Source organism: Metopolophium dirhodum, chromosome 2, assembly GCF_019925205.1.
Source record: "Metopolophium dirhodum isolate CAU chromosome 2, ASM1992520v1, whole genome shotgun sequence".
Classification (NCBI taxonomy): domain Eukaryota; kingdom Metazoa; phylum Arthropoda; class Insecta; order Hemiptera; family Aphididae; genus Metopolophium; species Metopolophium dirhodum.
Window position 1 is genome coordinate 29,804,455 of NC_083561.1, and position 24,584 is coordinate 29,829,038.

Consider the following 24,584-nt stretch of genomic DNA (forward strand, 5'->3'; position numbering starts at 1 on the left):
TATATTAATTTCTTTAGCTTAAATAATTTAAGGTGACGGCAATAAAAAATATTTATGCGCGCAATCGTGTATTGAGTTTTTTCAAATATAAAAAGGTAAAAAATGAGCAATCGTATCATATTTTTTTCAGGTAAAAGGGTAAAAAATGGTATTGCACCGATTCTTCACTTTCTTCACTGTCTGCGTCTGCCATTTGTATGAACCTCTTCTAACCTTTACGCAACCCACACCAAAATTGTCATAACGACCCACTCTTGGTAGCAATCCACAGTTTGGGCGAAGCTACAGTCTGCAGTGTATACACAAAGTATTGAATATAATTATAACTAGTGGTGATATTGTGTAGCATACCTACTTAAAGTTAATTGTAATATTTTCTATATTTTTTGATAACATGACTGATTATTTGCAGTATGTTGCAGATGTGGGTATATAACAGGTAGGAATATGGGTAAATAAATATTTATAATATTTTAGTACATTTTATTTGAATATTATTTCTAAACAATTTTTACTTACACACAGATACAATATATCAATATTTATATGTACAAACATTTTCGTAAACAAAATTGGTATAGGTACAGTACTATATTATGATGGGAAAGGAGGGGGACGGTTGCAGATCAGATATATTTGCCTAGGGTGGCAGAATATTTTGGGCCGGCCCAGGATTCGTATTTACAATATAATATATATAAATTACAATAATTTACATTCCATACAAAATCAAATTTTCACAATGATAATGATGATAATAATAATAAAAATAATAATAATAAAGATAATAATAATAACAAATTTCAAGCATCTTATTATACACGATCTGATCAAATAAGATATATTTAATATAATATATTATAAACGCACTATTGTCTATTAAAAAGGATTACAATATAAAGTTCCCGTGTTACTATTATATGATAACATTGTGTGGTATGCGATGAAGCAAAAAAAAAAAAATAACTATAATAATACGTGAGATACTATTCTTATGATATAAGTAATAATAAAAAGATTCTTAAAATTAATAAAATTATTTAATTTCATTTAGATAACAATAAAATATTTTCGGTGGTTTTTGGAAAAAGTAAAATTTGCTTATATATAGGAACGCGCATCAAAACTGCAACGGACGGAAGAAGAAACAGTTTTTTATTGGAGGGGAGGGGGTTTGCTCAAACACGGAATCATGTTACGTTCTATACCTGAACGTATTTATAATATGATTAAATAACCATCAAAAGTAGTAGGCACTATTGTTTTTGTAACGATAAAGCGTATAGTACGCGTTTTGTCTGCGGCAATAGCTAAATATAATGCGAATATACGAAAAACACTTTGTGAATAAAAATCAGGATTTAACAGCTTTTGATAAATAGTTTACTATATCCGTATATATAATATAATATACGCTCTACCGCTGAAAATTCCGTTATAGCGTATATTAGGTGTTTATAACAATGTTACAGTAAAATGGAGAGTGGAAAATTTTCGACGAAAAACATACGAAACGGTGAAGAAATGCGAATAATATACGGATGTGTATAGTGTACAGTGCGAGAAGGCGCTAAATCGCGTAGTAGTTGTTGTTCCCTATGTTGACGAGCTTAACTAATGGTAACTATGTGAATATTATTAACATAAGTTGCGGGCCGATGGACGCGGAACACTAAATCGTGCTGTATAATAATATAATAATAATAATAATAATATGATAATTAAGTGTTTGTAAACATGTGACGAGGAGAGTAAACTGTCCGTCTAGAGATTCTAACATATTAAAATACGAACGGATTGAAACGCAATGCGGGCTTCCATCCGGTAATTAAACATTAATTAATTAAATATGATTATATCACAGTAAAAATAATTTAAAACATTTTATTCTCTCAAATTATATTATTTCTCATAATAATAATAATTATTATTATTATTTCGGACGTGGTCAACGTGGCGGATGGTTGTTGGCCCCACCACGGTCTTCGTCTCATACCGGATCGCTGTTCCTGCCCACCGAACACATCATCATGGAGTCTTGAGACAGGTCGTCTAGGGACGACGTTTCCGAGGCTGTAACCGTACACGACAATTATTAATACCAAATTACGAACATTATTGGAACACTTTATTAATATACGGCACGGTGAGCTCCGCTCTCGAAAATCGACGGTTTTTGCGTTTACCTGGATTTTGGGGTATATAAATAGGAGATCCCCTCTGGTGCGAATGGTTCGACGACGGAGGCTGTTGAAACGAATACGTAAGGTGTAGATTTATGTGCCGGTTGAAATGATTTTCGGAACCGTTTTGTTGGTGGTGAACTGTAAAACGAAAACGACAATGTTTTATAATCTTGGTCAGAAAGCGCTTGTAATATAAGTATATCATATATATGTCAAAACTGAATACTCTATAGTATCGCATCGGCGTAACTGGACAAAGGGGCTTAGCTCTCGCACATTGGTTATTCTTGTTTTAAAATACAAACAATCGTAATGCCGAATGGATATATAAAATAAGATTGGTTCTTTTTCCTGTACGAAGAGAATTAAAGCGTAGGTGCATATAAGATCCTGTCACCAAACAGATTCAGTGATCTAGCATAACATTAAAAAATCACAGAAACATAAAATATACCAGGGGTGATGGCCACTAATCTTAATTTTGGGAGCCGAAAATGTATGAAGCTAATTCGAAGCGAGCCACATTGTTATGAGCTAGGTGTTTATAAAATAGATTATAAAATGAAGGAACATTTTCATTTTATAAGAAATGAACGAACATTTATTTACAAAAATAACTTGGAGCCGCACGAAACTGACTCAAGAGTTAGGAGCCACATGCGGTTCGCGACCATCGTGTGGCCACCATTATAATATACAATTAATGATAAATTATCATTGGTAATGATATTTTAAAAGTGTTCACTTTTAAATTTAGGCAATTATACGATTATAAAATTTTAAATGTGCTTATGCAGAGGAAAAAAATAAATACATATAAGATATTATATTTAATTATTTTCAATTTTGACTTTTGAGAATTATTTTTTAAGCCTCATTTGGAACTTTGATTTTCTAGCACTCTATATTATAGTCCCTGTAACCACTATTATCCTATAGTTACGTCAGCATGCTAATATATGGCTGTGATTTTAATAAAAATACGATCCTTATATAAGGTGAATTTATAGTAGAATATAGTGTCTTCGTATGCACCTACCCTATGATGAAAAATGCTTGTTGTGAAATACTTACGTAATCCGGATGGAGTGTTTTTCACTTTACCGGTGTGCAAGTGCTTTTTTTGTCTCGCCCTAGAATTCTGAAACCACACTTGAGTAACTCTTTTGCTCAGTCCAGTAATTTGGGCTATCCTTTCTAGGTCTTGCCCGTCGGGATTAGAATCCAATTGGAAATTAGCTTGCAACACCTGCAACTGTTCTTCGGTAAATGTGGTCCGTACACGTTTTGCTTTATTCTTGCTGTGATAACTTTCTGAATCTCCACCCTCTGTATAAAAAAATAATCAACAATATTATTTCTACTTATCATGCATATGTATCGGTTATATGTTATAATACCATAATATTCATATTTTCATTTAAATTATTAAGGTGCCTGCGCGTGATCTCTTATTTTACTCTAAAACAATACAAGAAAAACTCTCACGCCTCGTAGAATAATTCGATTTCGTTAGTTTTTTTTTCTTTGGAAAGAGATACACTTCTTACAGAGAGCATTTGACTTGGATTTTAAAAATGCTATTTAAACATCATATACTACGGTTTTGAATATGACAAATTTTCATAAGCTTTTGTTATTTTTATTATGTTTGTTTTTAGGCAACGGGATTAAAAATATAAGTCCAATGCGCCCTGTAGAAAACTATCCTCCTTCTAGCGAAAAAAAAATCTATAAAATCAAACCACTCTACGATGCACAAGAGGAAAGTTTCCCTTGTAAAGCCTGTTTTGAGCAAAACATTACGCTTTTCATTTTTGATCTTCGGTGGCGTTGACATGTGTGTGCAAACGACTATATAACACAAATGCCATGGGCGGCGGTAATGAAATTGCATATTGCTTATAAATATTGCCCCCCTTTTTAAAGTCACACGAGCAGGCTCCTTGGAAATTATATTGACTAAAACATCACATGACTAACACTGTATGAGTTCCACCACCACGGACACTTCCCCCCCCCAAAAAAAAAAAAAAAAATATAAACCAACTTCTCGTTTATTAAAACTATTTTAATTAACTCGGTTACATTTCCGTTGTCTGTCATTCTATAAGTTTAAAAATCCGTATATTTGAATTCATGTTGTGACACTATTACACCATATACTGTATATAGGTATACTGTATAATGTTTAATTATACAATGCCCGAGTTTTGCAGGTTGTTTGCAGAGACCGAAGCCAGAAGAAGATCATTTCAACCATCGCCAGTATTTGCCCCACGATTGAAGGATATAATATGTATCGTAAATCGTAATTACAGAGGAGGACTTAACCCTCATGAGCGCGATTCAGCCGGATGTTCGGGGCGCTTTATACTACAATCATTATATTCAACCTCGGCGACTGCGATTTGAATAACCAACCGCGCGCAAAATTATATGTCTATACAATTTATTTAATAAAACAGACACGCACGCGATGATGAATATTGCCGATATTGAAATGTCAACCAACACGTCATGTCGATATACTATATTATTTGACCTACAGATGTATACCTATGAGTTATTAAAACTATTTCCAATATTTATCATTTCAATATATGTATATATACTACTAGGTATAGGTATGAATTGTAAAAGTATATAGTTTTTCTCGATTTAAATATTTGGAACAGACTTGAAGAGTAGTAATAATTGGCTTTCGCTGTAACGTGCATTCACGTTTATATTAAAAGAGCCGTACCTACATAATATAATCGCATTATACGTATAGTACCTATATATAGGTATAGAATATGGACAGGTAAATATATAATTTAAACTAAACGAGAAAAAGGCTATATTTCACCACTATGTACAAATCCGATAGTGCCGCTTTAAAGCCGATTGAGACGGCAATAAATATTATATCTCAGGTTTCTATCACGTGAATCCTTGCGTTTTACTGCACTCGTTAAAGGTACTGTGTTGTCGAGTGGCAGACGCGTTTCGATGAATCGTCCGCAATACCGATATCTGCAGCGAGAAAATCGATCGAATCCGTTGACATAATAATATTATAATATTATAGATAGAGACAGAGGGTGGCCGTCTGACTTCGTACATACACCACCTACAAGATTTAAAATTTAAAAGACAACATACTAGAACACGGTTAGATTTTTAAAATATTTACACGAAAATAGCAGGACTATACGTGAAAATAGTCCTGCATGTCTGAGAAACGCACTAGAAAAAAAATCTCGAGAATAATATTATTATAGAGATTAAGAAAATATGCTATAAACCATAAAAACGTTATAAGGTAGTAGGCGAGTAGGCCATTATACCTAATATGCGCACGTATATGTGCGTTATCTTCGTATAATATGCAGCAATATAATTATTCTCAAATGACATAGACAACAAATAACACTGATTATTTTCAGTCTGTAAACTCATTTTCTCGAAAAGTATTGAAGATTTTTTTTAAAATTTTTTATTCGATTTTCAAAAAAAAGATTATTGTTTTGAGAAATACAGTATATAAACATAAAATTTCAAATAAATAGTTGATCAGTACTCTTATACGTTTTGATGAGCAGACTGGAGTGGAATGCTGGGGTACTATAGTACGTAGGTTTATGTTGGCCTGCACTACTGCTCGTCTCGTATAAACTTCAATGATGACTATACATATTAATTTACTAGTTTGAAATGTGATTTTTATACAGATAGTTTTGAAGTTCTCACGAAAATATTTTGCTTAGTAATATTAATTGTAAAATATACGTCAGCATTCAAAAAAAGTAATGAAATATACAAAAATTATAAAAATGAAAAATATGGTTTTTTGTTTTGTAACGACTATCTAAAAAAATATAACTTCTGAAAACGTTGTCATTTTTCCGGAAAACTAATGGTTTACTTTCGGCAGAACCGCCAGGTATGTACCTACGACCTACCCATATACTTAGACGTGCCGGGAACCTCTACATAGGTACGCATGTGACAGGAACACTATAACTGCATCCTGCATACTACCTACATATTATAGTAAATATTATTGTGCACGCTGCAGCGAGAGTGATGTATAATATACTACGTGCAGACGATCGTCATTCGCAAATGTATAAACACGTTTACTATTATCGTGATTTCGCGGACGGCGGTACATATTATACGAGGCGATGCACGTGTACGATATTTCTGTACAGATCTTATAGTGATTTCAGTATACTATATATAATACAATAGTATATATATATATATTATGGAAAGAAGGAGGTGGCGTCGCGCGTCGGTGCGAATTGAATCAGAAAAACGCCGTGCATAGACGATATTACATATATATATATATATTCTTTCGCAAAGGCGGCGATGACATCATATATATTGTGGGCGGCCGAGGCGAGAGCAAACGCAAGGGGTCGTGTTTTTCCTCCCGTATGGCCTTATGCACACACATTATATATATATATTTTTTTTTTATCGTCGGAACTATATAATATTTGATTATCGCGGGTAAATTCGATTTGGCGCGGCGATTTCACGGTTGACGGATAAACAATGGGTCCACCCCATCCACGCTCACGAACCCCTTAACGCGCGCGCAGACACACACACACATACACATGTATATAAGACTGCGAGATTGACCTAATTAAACGCACATTTGGGGTCACCGAAGGGTCGTCGAGCGGACACAGGGTCACCAATAAGACGTATATAGTTAATTGGACCGAATCTGCAGAGTGAAATCAAAGGGCAAATAGACGAGTTCAAATGTATAATAGGTATATGACGTTATAGTGGCAACGGTGATGATATATTTTGTAATTTTAGTGAATTACTTTATTATAGCATTATAGCCAATAACGCGACAATGACTATTTTCCCCAAGTTAATATAACGATATTTCCTATACAGTCATCTCAAATTATGTCTATCGGTCTCGGGCCACGATGAGATATTCATAATATTACGTATATTATTATGTATCATACATTCATACCTATAATAATAGTCATTATCATGAATGATAAACGAATGTAAATACGTTCTAGCAAGTACGTCCTAGGGGATGCAAAGGGGTGACATGTCACCCCCCTAGACAGATGTGAAATTATATCAATTTTTTTAATTATATTTACCTAGTAAACTATTTTTACTGATGATATTATGCATTTATACTACACGACATATTAGATAGGCAAATCTTTTAGGTATCTATGTTGTATTGTTGTTTATCTACTTTCTGTTATTTAATAAAAGCAATTTTGTTGGTTCTTAGTTTTTTTTATGATATTGTCAGGTTCCGTTTAATGGGCGCCTTTGCGTTCTAGTAAATAAAAATAATATTCATTACCCATTAATTATTACTTATTACAATGTGAAACCAATATTGTAGTGCATGTTTGTTTTCTAATTTCAATAATAAAAGGGCATATTTTTACATTTAAAAATATGTAAAAAAATAAATATACAGTGTACATTTTATATTTTATTATCTAGGTACATATCAATAATAGTATTATATTATCATACAAACAAATTATTATATAAAATAATATATAATATAAATATTATGAAATGTTATAATGAGTTTTTCTTCTTAAATCCATTATAATATACCTACTTATAACCAAACCACTGTACTACTATGTTATATTAACACTTGTATGCACGTAGCCGCAGCTAAAAATGATCTACGTAGTGATAACTTTATATAATCTAAACTCCCAAGTACCAGTCGTACGTATAAAATTCAATGATAATTCAAATAGGTAATGGCCGTCATAATTTATTTGTTATACACAATCAGAAAATGCAGACAATGCCTAGTCAATAATATTATATATTTTGTTGGAAAATAATTGGTTTAAACTTAGAATCGATAAGACAATAAGAGAGGAAGAAACCAGTATTGACCTGAATAACAAGGTCATAAGGGCCTATATAGATTATGTGTAAATGCAAAAAAAATAAATAGAAATATTTCAAATGGATTACGACTTCAAAGAAACACGAATCAATAAAAACACAGTTCCAACAATAAGTAAGAATGTGATTCCGATAGGCTATTTTTCCACGATACTACGGTTCTAAGCCAATAATTTCCCAAATGTGACCCCATCGTTATTACACTGTATGATATATAACTATCATATATACATGAGGAATGAGAAGTATATTGTTTTTGAAATCCAAGTATCGTATTTCGAGTTCCAAGTTCAAAAAACCCTATGCAGAGCCGGCTGCTGAGGGGTGAAATTGCTTACACTTAATAATTTTATATTGTTGCAAATTTTTTTAACATGGTATACCAGCCATATAATTTCCTATTTAATACACTCAAATGGACTCAATTAATGTGACCTAGATCCAATATTGAAAACGGGATGTTAATACAGTACCTATAATTATTGGTGTCTGTGGGTGAAAATTATAGCCTTTGACCGAATCTGCCTTTAATTATGTATAAATACGTCGCGTCGTACAAAATCATTATCTGCATACAGAGCAGTCCGGTTTCGTATTATTTCTATACGCGTAACATTGTATGGAAATCGATTTGGATTCTGAATAAGGCATTTACGATTTACTACGAATTCGATTTCAAGCTTCACTATAAAGGACTTGGTCGTATTATTATGGGTAGTATATAATTAGTATGAGTGTACAATGTATAATATTGCCTATGTTATTATGAGACGGCCAATAGATTCAAAACGGTAGAAAAATCACCGACAAGCATAATATTATCCAGTAAAAAACAATAACACAACAATAATAATAATAATAATAATAATAATAGAATATAGGTGTACCTGACGAGCTTGTAGTTCCGCCGTCCACGATGTCCAAATAATGAGGTTTGCACAGAACACGACCTTCGTGCAGAGCAAACTCTTCACCCGTGTTCAATTGTCGGTCACAGGCGTCGCACCGGAAACACGCCAAATGGTAAACGTGGTCCCTGGCCTTTCGCACCCAATGCGAAGCGGAAATGCCTTTCGAACACTTTGAACACACGGTACCGAAACTCCTGGAACACGGACACGGACAAATTAAAACCAATTGCACTCTATACGGAAACAAGGTAACTATATATATATTATATAATATGACATAAACGCCAAAGGTGCATTAATTACATAACAATATTATACACATTATCGTTTGCGCCAAAATATGTCAAATATATGTATATGCAAGTAGGTACTGCGCTGTATATTATATAGACCTATAACCCAAATTAGGACACGGTACAAATTTTATCGCAACCATTGAAATTTTCACCCCAGCACGCACAACCGCGTCGCCGTAGGTGAATAGTTTCCCGCAGAACACATATTATAATAATAATAATAATATATATAATATACGCGTAATCATTAATCGCATAAATCGACGTCCGGTCATGGCCGACGCCGTCGACGTGCCGTGCTCTGAACCGTATACGTACATAATATTATATGTATACACAATACACGCCTATATATTAAACACACACACGCACACACACACACACACACACACACACATATATATATATATAATTTGACGTTTCCGCGTCAACTGCATCGGTGTAGTTAATTGCACAAAGGCCATAATCCGTTCGTTCTATACACACGCGCACCTATAATATATTATTCAACGTCGATTTTACCCGTTTAGCCGATCAAACATTTCGCAAATGTCATAAAGGCCGGCGGCCCGGGTGTGAATTTCGAACGCGTCGTATAATAACGGTATATATTATATAGGATGGTATAGCGGTACGCGAAACGGTCGTCGGGTTGTGGTTTTCTAGATCGAATAATATCATACTACAATATGAGCTCGCACAGTATATCATCATATTATATTTACGTGCGTGGTGCGTCCGTGTACGGTGATATAACACATTATTATAATGGATTTATACCTACCTGGCATATGTCGTTATGGTACCTACCGAAGATCGTTGCAACAGACCTACAAAAATGCATGCAAAAATAGTTATTCAAATGAACGTCCGAAATAAAAAAAAATGTCTTATACAAATTGATACGTATATTATAATAATACCTCCGCGTGTGATATGAGATATTTGTCTAGGACAAATGTATGGGCCAATATCATGGGCGTGTTCCATCTCCAAACAAAAATATCTCGTTAAAAAACAACCATCGAAAACGAGGTCTAAGATAAAAGTAGGTATTTAATTTAAAACCGAGATATTCTATACAGGTAGGTACGCTTTAACACGAAATATCGTGTCATCGACAGCGTTTATTATAGAGTTTTAAATAATATATTTGAATTGTCATTCGATCATATATAGTTTTTAAACTATAATATTATTATTATTATGTCTTGTATAAAATATTTTTTTTTAACTATTTCGAATAGTATTTGACAAAAATGTCATCCTTGGCGTATATAGCGTTGGGCGTGACCGGAAGAGGTGAGTGACAATACGTTATGTATATAGGATTGCGATGAAAAAAAACAAACTTAAATAGTTTAAAAAAAACAATTTGTAATTTTTGTCACTGTTTTTAAAATATTATTCCTATTAAATAATAATATTATATTATATTATACTATTAGTTTCTATCACTTATACTGCAGTTATAAATATATGCAAACATATAAAGTCACGAGTTGTATATTATATATTATGCTTGAATTAAAAATGATTAATATTAATTCTTAATTTGGGTGAAATGGTAAATTCAGGACTGCCATTGGTATTTAAAAATTATACATGGATATTTTTTCACTCAAAATATTTAGTTATGATTTTTTACATAATTATGTATACTAAGATAGGTACATAAAGCATAATATTAGGTACCTACAGTTAGGTTTTTAAACATTTTTATCGGGGAAATTAAAATATATTGCGATGTAGCTCGGTGGTTGTATTTAGTCAGACGAAAGTGATGCAACATCGGCCGGTGTCACTAGTTCCCGGATGGGTATAACCACCCAAGTTTTTACTTTTTAGTGACTAGTCCTTGCCACACACATACACACGTTTTTCAATCCAATCGTCCCACCCTTCAAACATCTAATGATGGTCATAGTTACCAGGTTTAGGATCAATGATAAAAAAATTAAAAAAAATAAAATATTATATTATATTATACGGAATATAATATACAGTGAATATTACCTATTAGTTATTACAATATGCAGTAAGTACAATGACGCGTATAGGTAGTCTCGACGAAAATAAACAGAAGCGATACAGTCGTAGCAAAACGCCTATATATATATTAGCATATAGACAAAGAAGAAATCTTTTTGAGTAAAGTTTGAAGAAAAATAAGAGTTTTATTTTTTTTTTTGCTTTCGGGGAATGTTTATATTGTCCTCGTATTATGCAAATAACGGAAGGAAACAAACCTTGCGATTGCAACAGAAAAAAAAACGAGAGGGAGAGAGATATATAGAGAGACAGACAGACCGAGTTAAAGAGTGATGGTGACAGAGTGAGAGAGAATTCGGTACGGATGGAAAAAAGACCGGGCGTGTACATGAGGGTATAGAACCGTGGTAGGAAAGTTTCATCCGGTTGAGCGCGTGTGCGGGCGTGCAAAGGCGGTTAATCCAATTGGCCGTCCAATCAGCTCCGGCAAAGACTACCCCCCCCCCCCCCCCGACTTGGTCGATCTCCGTCCACCCCCACGTCCAACCACCACCTCGACGAAAACCACCCGAGCTGCAATAGGGATAAATAATTTAAGACTCGACGCAAAAACGCACGGGGTGACGTTCGTCTGTATATATGTGCGTGACTGTGTGTGAACTTTTATGAAAACCTGCGGATCACAATATTTTTTTTTGAGACAAGTATACTTAATAATATAAACGTTGTGATTCACATAATTCAAACACGTATATTATAGGCGGTACTTGTGGCACACAATTCAGTCGAGATTTTCCAAAACTGTGTAACTTAAAATTATTTAAGTTATATAAAGGTATACTAGCTGAATATCTTGCAGCAGGCTTCGCCCGTGTGCAGTTTTTCTCGTGGAAAATACTATATAATATATTATACGTAAATTATTATTTAGTGTACCTCAGTTCAAAGTTTGTAAAATAATTCAACTTATGGTTGGGTAATCGCAAGTCGCGGATTGGATTTAGCACTTGGTATATTTTTAACGTGGTTTACACTACTTACTCTATAACCTTTTCTAATTCCTCTAAAAACAATCTCTGAAATTTTCATCAAATTCAATCGAGTTGTTTTTGACTTTATAAGCTACACACATATACTGCACTTGGCTTCAAGATGTAGTTTCTTCAATCGAGGCCATTTAAACGCAACGATTTTATGCATGCCTGTACCTGATCTAACCAATGGCAACCATTTATATGTATACGAAAAAAAAAGTTTTGATTTCCACCCTGAATCTCAAAATCTTTGTTTGAGGACCTCTTTAAAATGCGAATTTCGAAAAACCCTTTCTCATTGCACGTCTATATAGGTTATTAAAGAAACAACCTTATTCCAAATTTCAAGTTCGTACGTTTTGTAGTTTTTGAGATGTAGCGATGAGTGAGTGAGTGGTATGTGGCTTTTTATATAGTATACATATACGCGGACTGCAGTCGAACTCGATCATCTCGTTAAGTCGTCGGAGAATTGATCGTGAAGAACAATAAGTTCCTTGCTCATTGACATCAAAAAATTGTATCATCCCCGCGTTAATTGTTCTGCCTAAACTTCACTGCAGATTCCTATACGGTGTATTCTTTATTATTTACGCAAGTGAAGTATTTAACAAACTACAGATATACCAAGCCACCGATTTTAATTTCCAATTCAATGACCAGCTGAGTATACATAATCGGAGAGTTAATAAAAAAAAATGAATATGTAGAATGATCAGATTAACCGATAAACATTGATTTACGTACGAAAATACGAAAATTTTTACAAGTTTTTTATAACGTAATAATAAAATTAAAAAAAAATTCAAATGTCAATATTAAGTAAATAATTTACCTATCTTAACACTTTACTTAAAATGCAATACATCGCACGGCCGAGTGCTGAGTCATTAATTTTTACGATTAACTGTAAACTGATTAACATATACTGAACACGATGACATACATAAATGTCAAAAGTTATTTTATTATCGATTAATAACGCCAAACGTGTATTTAAAAACGATCAATATTTTATTATCATATTACTCTCCACTAAATCTAGTATTATTTATGTACCAATGTATAATATGAATAAATACAATAGCTGAAGGGGAAAAATGTTTTTCGTAATTAAAAATTAAAACAAAAAATTATTCATTTACTGATATTTAATAAAAGAAAAAAATTTCTTTCAAGATTAACGAAACGAATTAAAAATTCAAAATGAAAATCGCAATACCGATTTGTTTCTGAACCATCCTATTCACTTGCATTTATAAAAATCTAAAGTGTCCTTCTGAGGGGTCGTACAAAAATATGTGCAATGCTATATTCTACTGCAATCATGCCTATGCTTAAATTTCGAGTTATAGCTGTTTATAGAATATCGTTCAAGGTAAACGCGATTTGTCTTAACCATTTGAGTAAGAAATTACCACGCAGGGTCCAGTAGAAATAAGTATTTATGCTTAACTTGTCACAATAAGGTTTTTTTTATTATTTTGTTTTTCGCCAAAATGTTACTATCCATATTTTTGAGTAAAAAAACTGATCAGAAAATTATATCCGACATCTTTTAATATTTTTAAGATTTAACCTTTGGGTTTTCTTAAACGTATAGGTAAAAATAAAAATAAAACATTGATTATAATATACGACACATTATAACACACTACACTTCAGCAAACCATTATTTATTCCATTAGCTGTGGTCAGATAAGGGTTTCTTATAGGATTTCTATTAAACAAATAAATATCAATAGGTTTTTTTTTTCAAATTTATTGCATATTATCAATTTAACTATACCTACGTAACAAAACTAACTCTAATAGATGTAAAATCTAAAAAAATGTTTTTTCTTATAATAATTTACTAATGTTGTTGGTATAATAGGTATAATAATAAATGGTGAAATGGGAAATAAATTGTTTTATCTGAAATAGCGGTTTTTTAATTAAAATTTAATAAATTAGATTGATTTTAAATTTGTAATTTAAGGTCAAAACACTCAAAATTTGAATGACTATACCTTTAGGTAAATGGCTTAAAAATCTCTAAAAACTGTTGAATGCACGCTTCAGAATGGTGACGGCGACTTTGCCCCTTACGTGTATACTTGGCATAAATTCGTTCAGCCCCACCTAAGACGATAAAATGTAAATATCGGGCCCATATGTGTTTAAGCTAACCAAATTTGTCTGTTCGTGCGCACACATGCATATTGTACCAGGAACGCGGTTGATTATACCTAATATAATATAATATTACACACGTGCGCAGTACCTATATACAACGCCACGGCGGTGGTATAGATAATGTCATTACGCAAGTTCTCTGTACGTTATTATTGTTACTTTATATACAGACGAAGCGCACACGTTGATATAATACGATATACATAATATGTATATACATTATATTATGTGTATTGTGTATATATATATACGATATACCGGCAGAATAATACCCAAACTCCAAACTATATATAATATAAAATACATGTATTATTATTGTATATATATATATGTACACTATTAGAACCCGTCGACTACAACGTCCCGCCGCGGCGGTCGTCCTCCTTTTAAACTTAATAATAATAATATAATATTCGAATCGAAGACAAACGAAAAAGTCGTCGCTGGGCTTACACACACACACACATATAATATATTATATCATCTACAGTTTTCGAGATTATTACATTACGCGATCCACGCTCCGAGGCCATCGCTCGCCCGCCGCGGATCTGCGTATATAATGACATTACGACGTGCGAATAACAAATATTATATATAATATATATATATATATATATATATATATATATATATATATATAAACGACAAACGCCGAACGAGACACAGAAAGAGAAAGAGAGAGAGAGAGAGATAGAGCTAGAATCGTGACCGGAATTATTCTTTTCATCTCGTCGTCTCGAACGGGTCCGTTCTTTAAAACAACAACAAAACATAAATAATAATATCGAAACTTTTCCGTTGACGGGAGCTTTTGTGTGTATAACGCGCGCGCAGATGAGAGACATATTATAATATAATATTATTATTCTATGCCTCGGCGGGACGTGGCCTGTGTATTGATCGACAGTCAACTATATATTGTTATTATATTGTTAGGATTATTATTATTTTATTGAAACTTCGCGACCGTGTACCGCGGAGAGACGGCGAGATAGTACAAGAGTCGTGTTCTGAGACGAGTCTGCAAATTCAATCACATATATATATATATGGATAACATGCGTATGTATTCTGACAGGGATTACGCGAACTCTCCTGCTCATTATTTTCGTTAGAAATTGTTTTTTTAGACAGTAATATTTTGATGTGTTGCACGCGATCTTGCCGTTTTATATCGACATTGTTGTGTAACCAGCTCAATCACGTATTAATGGGAATCGTCGACGGGACCGCACTAAATAAGCTTTTGATTTTTTGATATACCTACTATAGGTATCTATACTTTTGATTCCACGACCTGAGACGAAATACTTTTTAAAAATAATTATGTCGTATATTGAATGAATTGTTAAAATATAATACTCCATGTCGGGCATGTTTAAAGTTTAAATGGTTATTTTTAGAAACACTACTATTCGCATCAACTTTTTGTACACAAGATTTAAAAAGGTCCTGGAGCTGATTCAAATTGCAGTCATGGGATGATGATAATACTGTGATGTATTATGTACGAATCGTATTAGAAGGGTACAATATCAAACGAAATTAATTTATAAAAAAAAGAAGAGGCACCCAACTCTCCAACTCCCCCCCCCCCCCCGAGCCATGTAATTGAAATACAGTGTCTATGCGATGTTTTAACGTCTACTGAATTAAATAGAATTAAATAAATACATAGTATATCTGCACAACAATACGTTTATTTTTAATGACAACTCGATTATAGCAGTGTTAAAAATGAGTAAGCTCCGTCACCCCTATTATAAATTGCCATCATAATAATATCATTAGTATATACTACGCCGTTAATACATTTAAAAAAAAATTTTTTGAACACTACGTCACTACAGCAGGAAGTTAATTTAATAGGTCTCACGAACGCAGAGAACTGTTTTCATTTTATTAAAAAAATTCTCTCCTTAGTAATTTTATTATAAATACGCAATTATAATATTATATGTACATATCGCGTATGTTTTATCTTTATGAACGGTCCGCTTTTCATCAAATATACGTATTTATAATTCTAATATAACGATTGTAAATGTCAATTTTATACGAATTATCTATATTTAAAATGTTTTATTATTATTATTATTATTACTATTATTACCTATATTCAGTTCAGATATTTTGGTAACGCACGTATGATAACAAAATGTATGATTGTGCACAATGTACCTGCATATTACAATATGTATTATTATATACGAAGGTACATGTGCATGTATATAATAATATATTGTGATCTAATAAAACGACCGAACGAGTTGGGTATATTATTGAGAATCGCTCTCGGCCGCTGCAGGATTGATATTTTCAAGAGACGCGCGTCTTATTATTTATTCGAAAAAAAAAAACGTTGACGGCGATAATGTTATAATCATAACAAAGTGGCTGTGGGAAAATCGTTATCAAAACAAACCCCCTGTTTGTTTAGATACCTAATAAAAATACGATAGAGAAAAATAATAAACGGCCATCTTTACGCGAGCGTGTCAGACTCGGTGCACAGGTACTCATATAATATTGTGTATTTTATGCTCGTCAGGGGTACTTAAACGCGTACCAGCATAGACGTTTAAATCTCTCTCCGTCGATTCAATGCAAACGCCAAACATAGTTCGATCATGAATCACGCCGCGCTTATTATAATAACGTCATTATATTACATTTGTGTTTACAAACTCGATGTGTAGACGACATACACGCATGTCACTAAAAATAAAGTTATTATTCTATCCTAATACAATAACACAATATTATTATGATCAATGGTCGTATATAATATTATTATAATACGCATACATTCACACGGATTTCAAGACTAAGAAATTCATTATTGAGTCTTCATATAGGTATGGGTACTGGGTAGGTTAAGCTTTATAGGTATTATTATTATTATATCATATTAATATAATATTATCTCACTAACCACTATAGGACGATCGTCTGTTATATCAATTTATTTAATGTCTTCAAGTCTTATTCAAAATCTTCATTGGTTATATTGTACTTATATAGGTACCTTTTAAAAAATCGTCGAACATTGTTTTTATTGTATAGGTGCCAAATTACAATTATTTAGTTCAAAAACGATTTGCCTTTAATCAAAATAATTTACACTAAGTGTAAGTTTAGTGTAATTTTCGTATTCAACAGTCAAAAGATCGTATTCGTCAATTATTGTACAACACCATTATCGGCTTTGTCGTCACAATTGCATTTCATATAAACCGTATCACACAACCGCAAGTTTGAATATTTATCATTGACTCTACATAAAACTCTGAATGTCACATATCATATGAATCATGAACAATTATGGTGATTACAATAATTCATATGTTAACAAAGGACAAAGGTCGAACAATATTGAGGTTCGTAAAATTCGTATATGGTTGCAGTAAGTTCACCTTCATAAAACTGTTAACGGATTTGGTGAGCTAGCCGGAAAAAATCAAAACATCGTTCAAGTAATAACAAACAAGACTTAGAAACCGCAGCAGTGCATGCTAGAATATTAATGACAACTGAATATTTAAAAACATATGTATATAGGTCATTGCATCTAAAAACGTAAACTGCAACTGTAATGCGTTGTACTTACCTAATTATTTTTTGTTATTTAATTTTCATGTTCATTTATTAAAGTTTCAAGACTGTTTTTCAGAAATGTCATATTAGAACTATTTGAAACAAAAGTCCGTGTTTTTTGTAATCACATACATTTCGAATATTTTCGTAATACGTTATACATAATATATATAATATATATATATGGGTATTGTACAAAGTGACCACGTTATATAGGTATTTACATTTAAAAAAAACTAAAAAGTAGTACTCATGAGTCGTGAAAATATATAATTTCCAAAACATGTAGGCATAGATAGTGTTTGTGTTTATAACATGTTCATGAGGTTATGTCTTATTTTATTTGAGGCATCTATCGAATATGTCTTCTTGAAGGCGACATCGAATATCGTAAGTATACGACGTGTATTGATCTCGTATTGATCGATCTAAAAGAGGCCATGCGTGCGAAAAAAGTGCATACAATAAAATACGACAAGAGATGCTGGGACGAGTGTGACGGCCGATTGGAAAACTGCACCATCTGCATTGAAAACGGACGTCACCAGCTCCTTCGAGATACGATTTTCGCTACCCAAAATAAACTGCATGACCTCGCACGGACGTGATGAAAAAGGACATGTTTTTAAAAAATACACTCAAACGTAGTTTTTCAAAATGTGAATAGGTATTATAGCTGGTAACAGGTACCTAATATCTATATAGCGTGCGATCATACCGCGGTATACTCACATTGCATATTATAATATACATAATATTAAAAACGTTAATGTTATATTAGGTATGTGTAGGTAGGTACTTACCTATATCGGGCCATAACCTACGCGTTATATTATATTATTATTGTTTTATCACACGAACTACGCCAACGACCGCGGTATCCGGCATTTGCCTGCGACCGTGCAGCAGTACGGGCGAGCGGCATAATATAAACGTTTTTCAAAAGACACGCGTATATACATTATTCAAGACAAAATATAAAGAACGTATTTTTTTTATTTTATTTTTTTTGTTTTGTTGTGGACAGATTATAGTTTTAGGCCCATTAGTGACGGGGACCGGCGGAATAAATGAGAAGTTTTGTTTTGTGTGTTGGCCGGTCGGCGCATGGTAATGTACATTTTGTAAAAAATCACGCACACCGTCATACATACGATTATTATTACTATCACTATTATTATTACTATTATTATTATTATTATTACTATTATTATTTTAAAGGAATATTAAAAATACGAAGAAAAAAAAACACCGTGTAAGAAGGTCGAGTCTATACAACGCGCGTGCTCCGGAGACTTATGAAAAATTCAAAAAAAAAAAATATAAATACAACCGGACTTAACATAATGATTTGTCACACGTCCACCGTCCGTCCGTCGTCGGCTCGCGACTACGTCGTTTCGCCCGGAACGAATGTATTCAAATTTCGCTGCTCGCTCAGGGCTGCTTGTATATATTGTGTATATAAAAAAAAATGTACATATGTATATTATATTTGTCATATATATATATATATATATATACGACGGCGTACGAATTGAGCATTCTAATGGTTCGGTAGTTGCTCGACCAAACACAATATGACGATTACGAAACGCGTTATACGTTAGAAAAAAAAAGTAGAGTGCAATATTGTAGAGTGTATATGTTATTATTATTTATTATTATTAACTTAGATCGAAGGTTTCCCGATTTCGCCGCTAACCGTATAGACTCGTATAGATAGATAATATTGTATAGGTAGTATATACGTATATAGGTACTACGACCGTAGTTATAGCGAATATTATGATATAGTGCACCGCGGGATGTAAAACGTTAAAATTGACACCCGTTCGTAGGGTTTCGGTTTTTACAGTAATAATAAAATGACGTCCCGAGAATGATATTATTGTATACAGAACGACGTCAGTGTGATTAAAATAAAAGGATGAAAAAATAAGACTTTTAACGAACACGACAAAAACAATTTTTATATAATGGACATTATCGATTATTACGATTCCATAATGGGTAATTATATATAGAACAATATTCACAAAAATAATTAATAATTATGTTTTATTGTTTTGACTGTTTTCCACAGACACAAAAAATTGTAAATATTAAAATATCACCATCACGAAAAACATTTAAAAATAAATTAATACAATTCAATACATTACATCTGCAATTTAAAATGTATAGGAATACGTTTTAAGGTATTTTTATTGTTATTAATCGTATGAATGTATTATAATACTTGTATACCGGCTTATAAAAATCAATAATACAAAAAAAAAATACAATTGATTGAATGCATTATCATATTACAAAAAATCTCGTTAAAAATAATTTAATGTAATTTATCATTTTTTACTCAGTTTTTTGATAACAACATTAAATGTTATGTATACATTATATAGCTGTATTATAGGTATATACAATTCTTAATAAATGAATATTTTCGAATTCCTTCTACGTTGTCAATTAATCAAAAGAAAAAATGTTCTCAAATATATTATGTAGGTACCAGGTACCTATATATATCTATATTGTGTATATACAATATTAAACATTATTTTATTGAATAAACCTGATTTTGTACGTATAAATAATTATTCGTTATAAGGTAATTTACTAATAATTTATACACGGGCGAGTATAACTAGACAATTTAATAAAATAAAAAACCGATAGAATGAAATGGAAAATCGGAAATAAAAGTCGTCTGCTATGTAGTTTAATATATTAGAAATAAACTGTAAGTCACTGCAGAGTGATAATTAAACTATGATAATGTCCCGTTTAAAAATAAATATAGGTACGCGTTAATGCAGCTACCGAGTATACCTAACTTATATTATATATGGAATAAAAAAAACTAGATATGTATATATTATGTATATATATTATATATATATAGATAGATATACATTTTCAAATAAAAATTTGGATGCCAATTTACCATAATATAGCTGTTAAACCGGTTTCAAACTGGATTATTATATAGACACTATGTGAAGACTATATAACTTATTTAAAACAAAATGAGTAATTTATTTTTTTTAATTTTCACACGTAAAAATCAATCATTAATAATTGAATAGTCTTGTCTCGGGGAAAACTTACAGAACGTTTTTTTTTTTAATAAATTCCAAACTGCAGCAATGAGTGTAGGTAAACTTTATTGATTTTATAACGATGGGTATATCTTTTTAATTAAATTATCGTGCCATTGAATACGTTTTAGAGTAAAAAGTACTGTATTGTATTTGATATACCATACGTACAGTCGTACAGAATGATTGGTTTAGGAATAAATTTGACCAAGTTCCTCTAAATCGATCGGAAGTTGGACACTAAAGCAGATGAAACATGAACGAGGTTATTCCAACACGATTAGCGAAAAACTTTTTGAGAACTTACCACGAAATGATTTCGAACGAAATATTTTGTTGCATACTTACTTATAACTTTTGATTTTCTTATAGATTTTCAACAAACATTTTATGCGTTGGTGATCTTTAATCGAGAAGACAGGAATATTTGACATTATAATATTATACATGGAAACGCGCAGTATATTAAATATAAATTTTATATAATTTTATCATTTTTTGTTCGACGATAGCCTGAAGTTAGTAAGTACGTATATAGGTACCACGGTTATCGTCTGCTCGATATTCTACCGTGGTAGGTACCTGCCTGCATATAGCCAGTTAGGTATAATATTATCATTATACGGTGGTATCATAATAATGTGCGATGATAATATAATGTCATCGACTCGGACGAGTTAGAGAGACTTTATCGGGACGATAATAGATGTAGAAAACGTTTTAACAATATGTATAATATCATAGAAAAAGTAAAACGTTTACGCGTTTGCAGCAGGTAACCCCCATGATGTATAATAATGACAGTAAAAAAACGGTCCGGATAAATCAATCTTATTAGTCGCGCGCGCAGTATATATCACCAACTACCGACACATTACGCTATACCGCCTATACCTATATTATATAGGTACCTATCCATATAATAATATAACCCTTCCACATACATATATTATATATAACTTATAACTATAAATACACACGAACGTGTGTGTGTGTGTGTGTGTGTGTGTGTGTGTGTGTGTGTGTGTGTGTGTGTGTGTGTGTGTAGTGGGTTTTGATTTCTCTCGCGCATATCACAATAAAATATATATGTGCCTCGCGTGTGTGTAACCTTTGTACAAATAATATAAACACTCCGGATGAGTAGGCATGTTCTCGGTATATTTTTATTTTATTTTATTTTGTTTTTTTTCTATTTTGTTTTCTTTATTGTACGATCGGACGTTCGAGGAATCATTTGTCATCTCCTCTCCTCCCCAGGGACACCGACCGCGATGCGTTTTCTACGTACCATATATACAAGTGTGAACCACTCGACCTTGCGGCCATCGACCAATATTACGATCAATTTTTTTTTTCACCATCATTATTGTTATTAATGTAATAATTCGTATTGATCGAAACACGCGGAGGTTTGACCCCGAAACGTTACTTGTTTGAGGTCATCAACACCGAAGAATTATCGAAACCGATTTTTTATCCGCGACCGAGACTACCTATATGTAATATTATTATTCCGAGAAACACGAAACTTATACTGACCAGCAACTGTTTTCGCCACCAAAGTCCCGTGTATGGTGACACGTCCGACTAGCACCTTGCAGTAAACCCATCGAAATACTAATCCCACATCCAGAGCAATATTATTATTACTGACATGAGTTTAATATGTAATATATTTATTATTATGCTTACAAATTACAATTACACGCATATTTTAAACACATTAAAAAGATGTCAGCGCACTATTGGTTTTCTCTCTCTGGCCCACGCGCAACATACACAAAACGCATTTGCGCAGAATCGTTTTTTCTATGTTTTTAAGTAATCTTAGAGTAAAATCACCCATTACAAAAAAGATAGAGAATAATAATTTAGAGGGAATTTCATATCGATTTCTCTAAATATTGTTTCAAAACAATTTAAACATCATTTAAATTTACAATATTTTTTTGTTTATTTTGAAACTCAAATACAAAGTCAAATAAAAATAAAATCTAAAATCTATTAGATTGACATTCCATCAAAAATATTATTCTCTATCTTTTTTGTAATGGGTGATTTTACTTTAAGATTACTTGAAAACATAGAAAAAACGATTCTGCGCAAATGTGTTTTGTCTATGTTGCGCATGGGTCAAAGAGAGAAAACAAATAGTGCGCTGACATCCTCTTAATGTATCGACATTGTGATTGGCAGCAATGATTGCAGGTGGTATAAAAAAGATTGAATAATTATTATTGTAACGCGCTAGAAAAAAAACTCAGAAATGTTTCTTATTTTATTCTATTTATAGATCAATGATCTACGCATATCGTGTGTACAAGCCATATATTATGCTAATATTATTATTATTTTAAAAACCATTCCAGTTTGAGATTTTAAATTTTATCAGAAGATCTAAGCAATTGATCCTTTTTAAATATAAAACATTGGTTAAAATAACGGAAACGAATTACACATTTAGACGCGTCATTATCTCGGCTAACCGATCAAGATATAAAACCATGCAAGTACAAGCACAATAAAACAAATTACGGGATTTTCATCACACGTACGCCAATGAATCCTTGAACTACAATATTATTGACAGTAAAAATTCGCAATATAATATATTATTCTATAATATTGTTTAAACCCACTGAAATTATTAATGTATAGCCGCGTATAGGTACCATATCATATATATTATTATACAGAAACCGACACTAAACAGTCCTCATTCCATAAGATATTCTATATTTTGTATTTAATGGTAGATTATGATTTATAAATGAATATTTTAGATTCTGAGTGAAACGATGAATGTATTGATTTTACAATGATGTGTGTTTTTTTTTTTATTTTTTTTTTATTTTTTTTTTATTTTTGTGTCTGTGTACACGATAAGTAGTCGAAATAATGCTTCGATTTTCGACTTCAGTATCTTGTTCGATGGGAAAGTGAATATCGTTGGTGCATTGGGGAGGTCAAAATTTTAATTTCCCAGTAGTTTTCAAAAGCGATGTGAAAAACAAAAGAAAAATTAAGGAAAAACGGGAATTTTTACGCAAAATCGATTTTTAACAAAATCGATTTTGGTTATTGGTGTAACTCTAAAACAAATGACCGTAGATGCATGAAATTTTCACTGGTTGTTTATATTTGCATTTTCTATACACAATACAATTTTGAAAATAATTTGACTTTTTTTGAACTGTTTACGGACATTGTCAGTTTTCAGTTTTTTTAAATTTTTTTTCTATAAATATCAATAAAATTTTATTTGTTGGGTAAAAAAGCTTGAAAATTTAATAGAAGGCTCCTAGGTTATTGTTTCAAAGGCAGATGAAAAAAATTAAAAATCCTTAGTCACAGTTTT

General features: G+C 32.2%; 1 protein-coding gene across 4 annotated transcripts in view; it reads right to left on the reverse strand.

Annotated features, from left to right (window-relative positions):
* Nucleotides 1-486: 486 nt before the first annotated feature.
* LOC132939416 (LIM/homeobox protein Awh) overlaps nt 487-24,584 on the reverse strand; it is a 64,179-nt gene continuing 40,081 nt past the window's right edge. For all 4 annotated transcript variants that reach the window (XM_061006572.1, XM_061006569.1, XM_061006570.1 and 1 more), the window contains 4 exons: nt 8,999-9,216; nt 3,261-3,515; nt 2,187-2,324; nt 487-2,073 (listed from right to left, as the gene is read on the reverse strand). In XM_061006572.1, the coding sequence (XP_060862555.1) occupies nt 1,991-2,073; nt 2,187-2,324; nt 3,261-3,515; nt 8,999-9,216 (694 nt within the window). In that variant the 3' untranslated portion in view covers nt 487-1,990. The remainder of the gene's footprint in view (nt 2,074-2,186; nt 2,325-3,260; nt 3,516-8,998; nt 9,217-24,584) is intronic.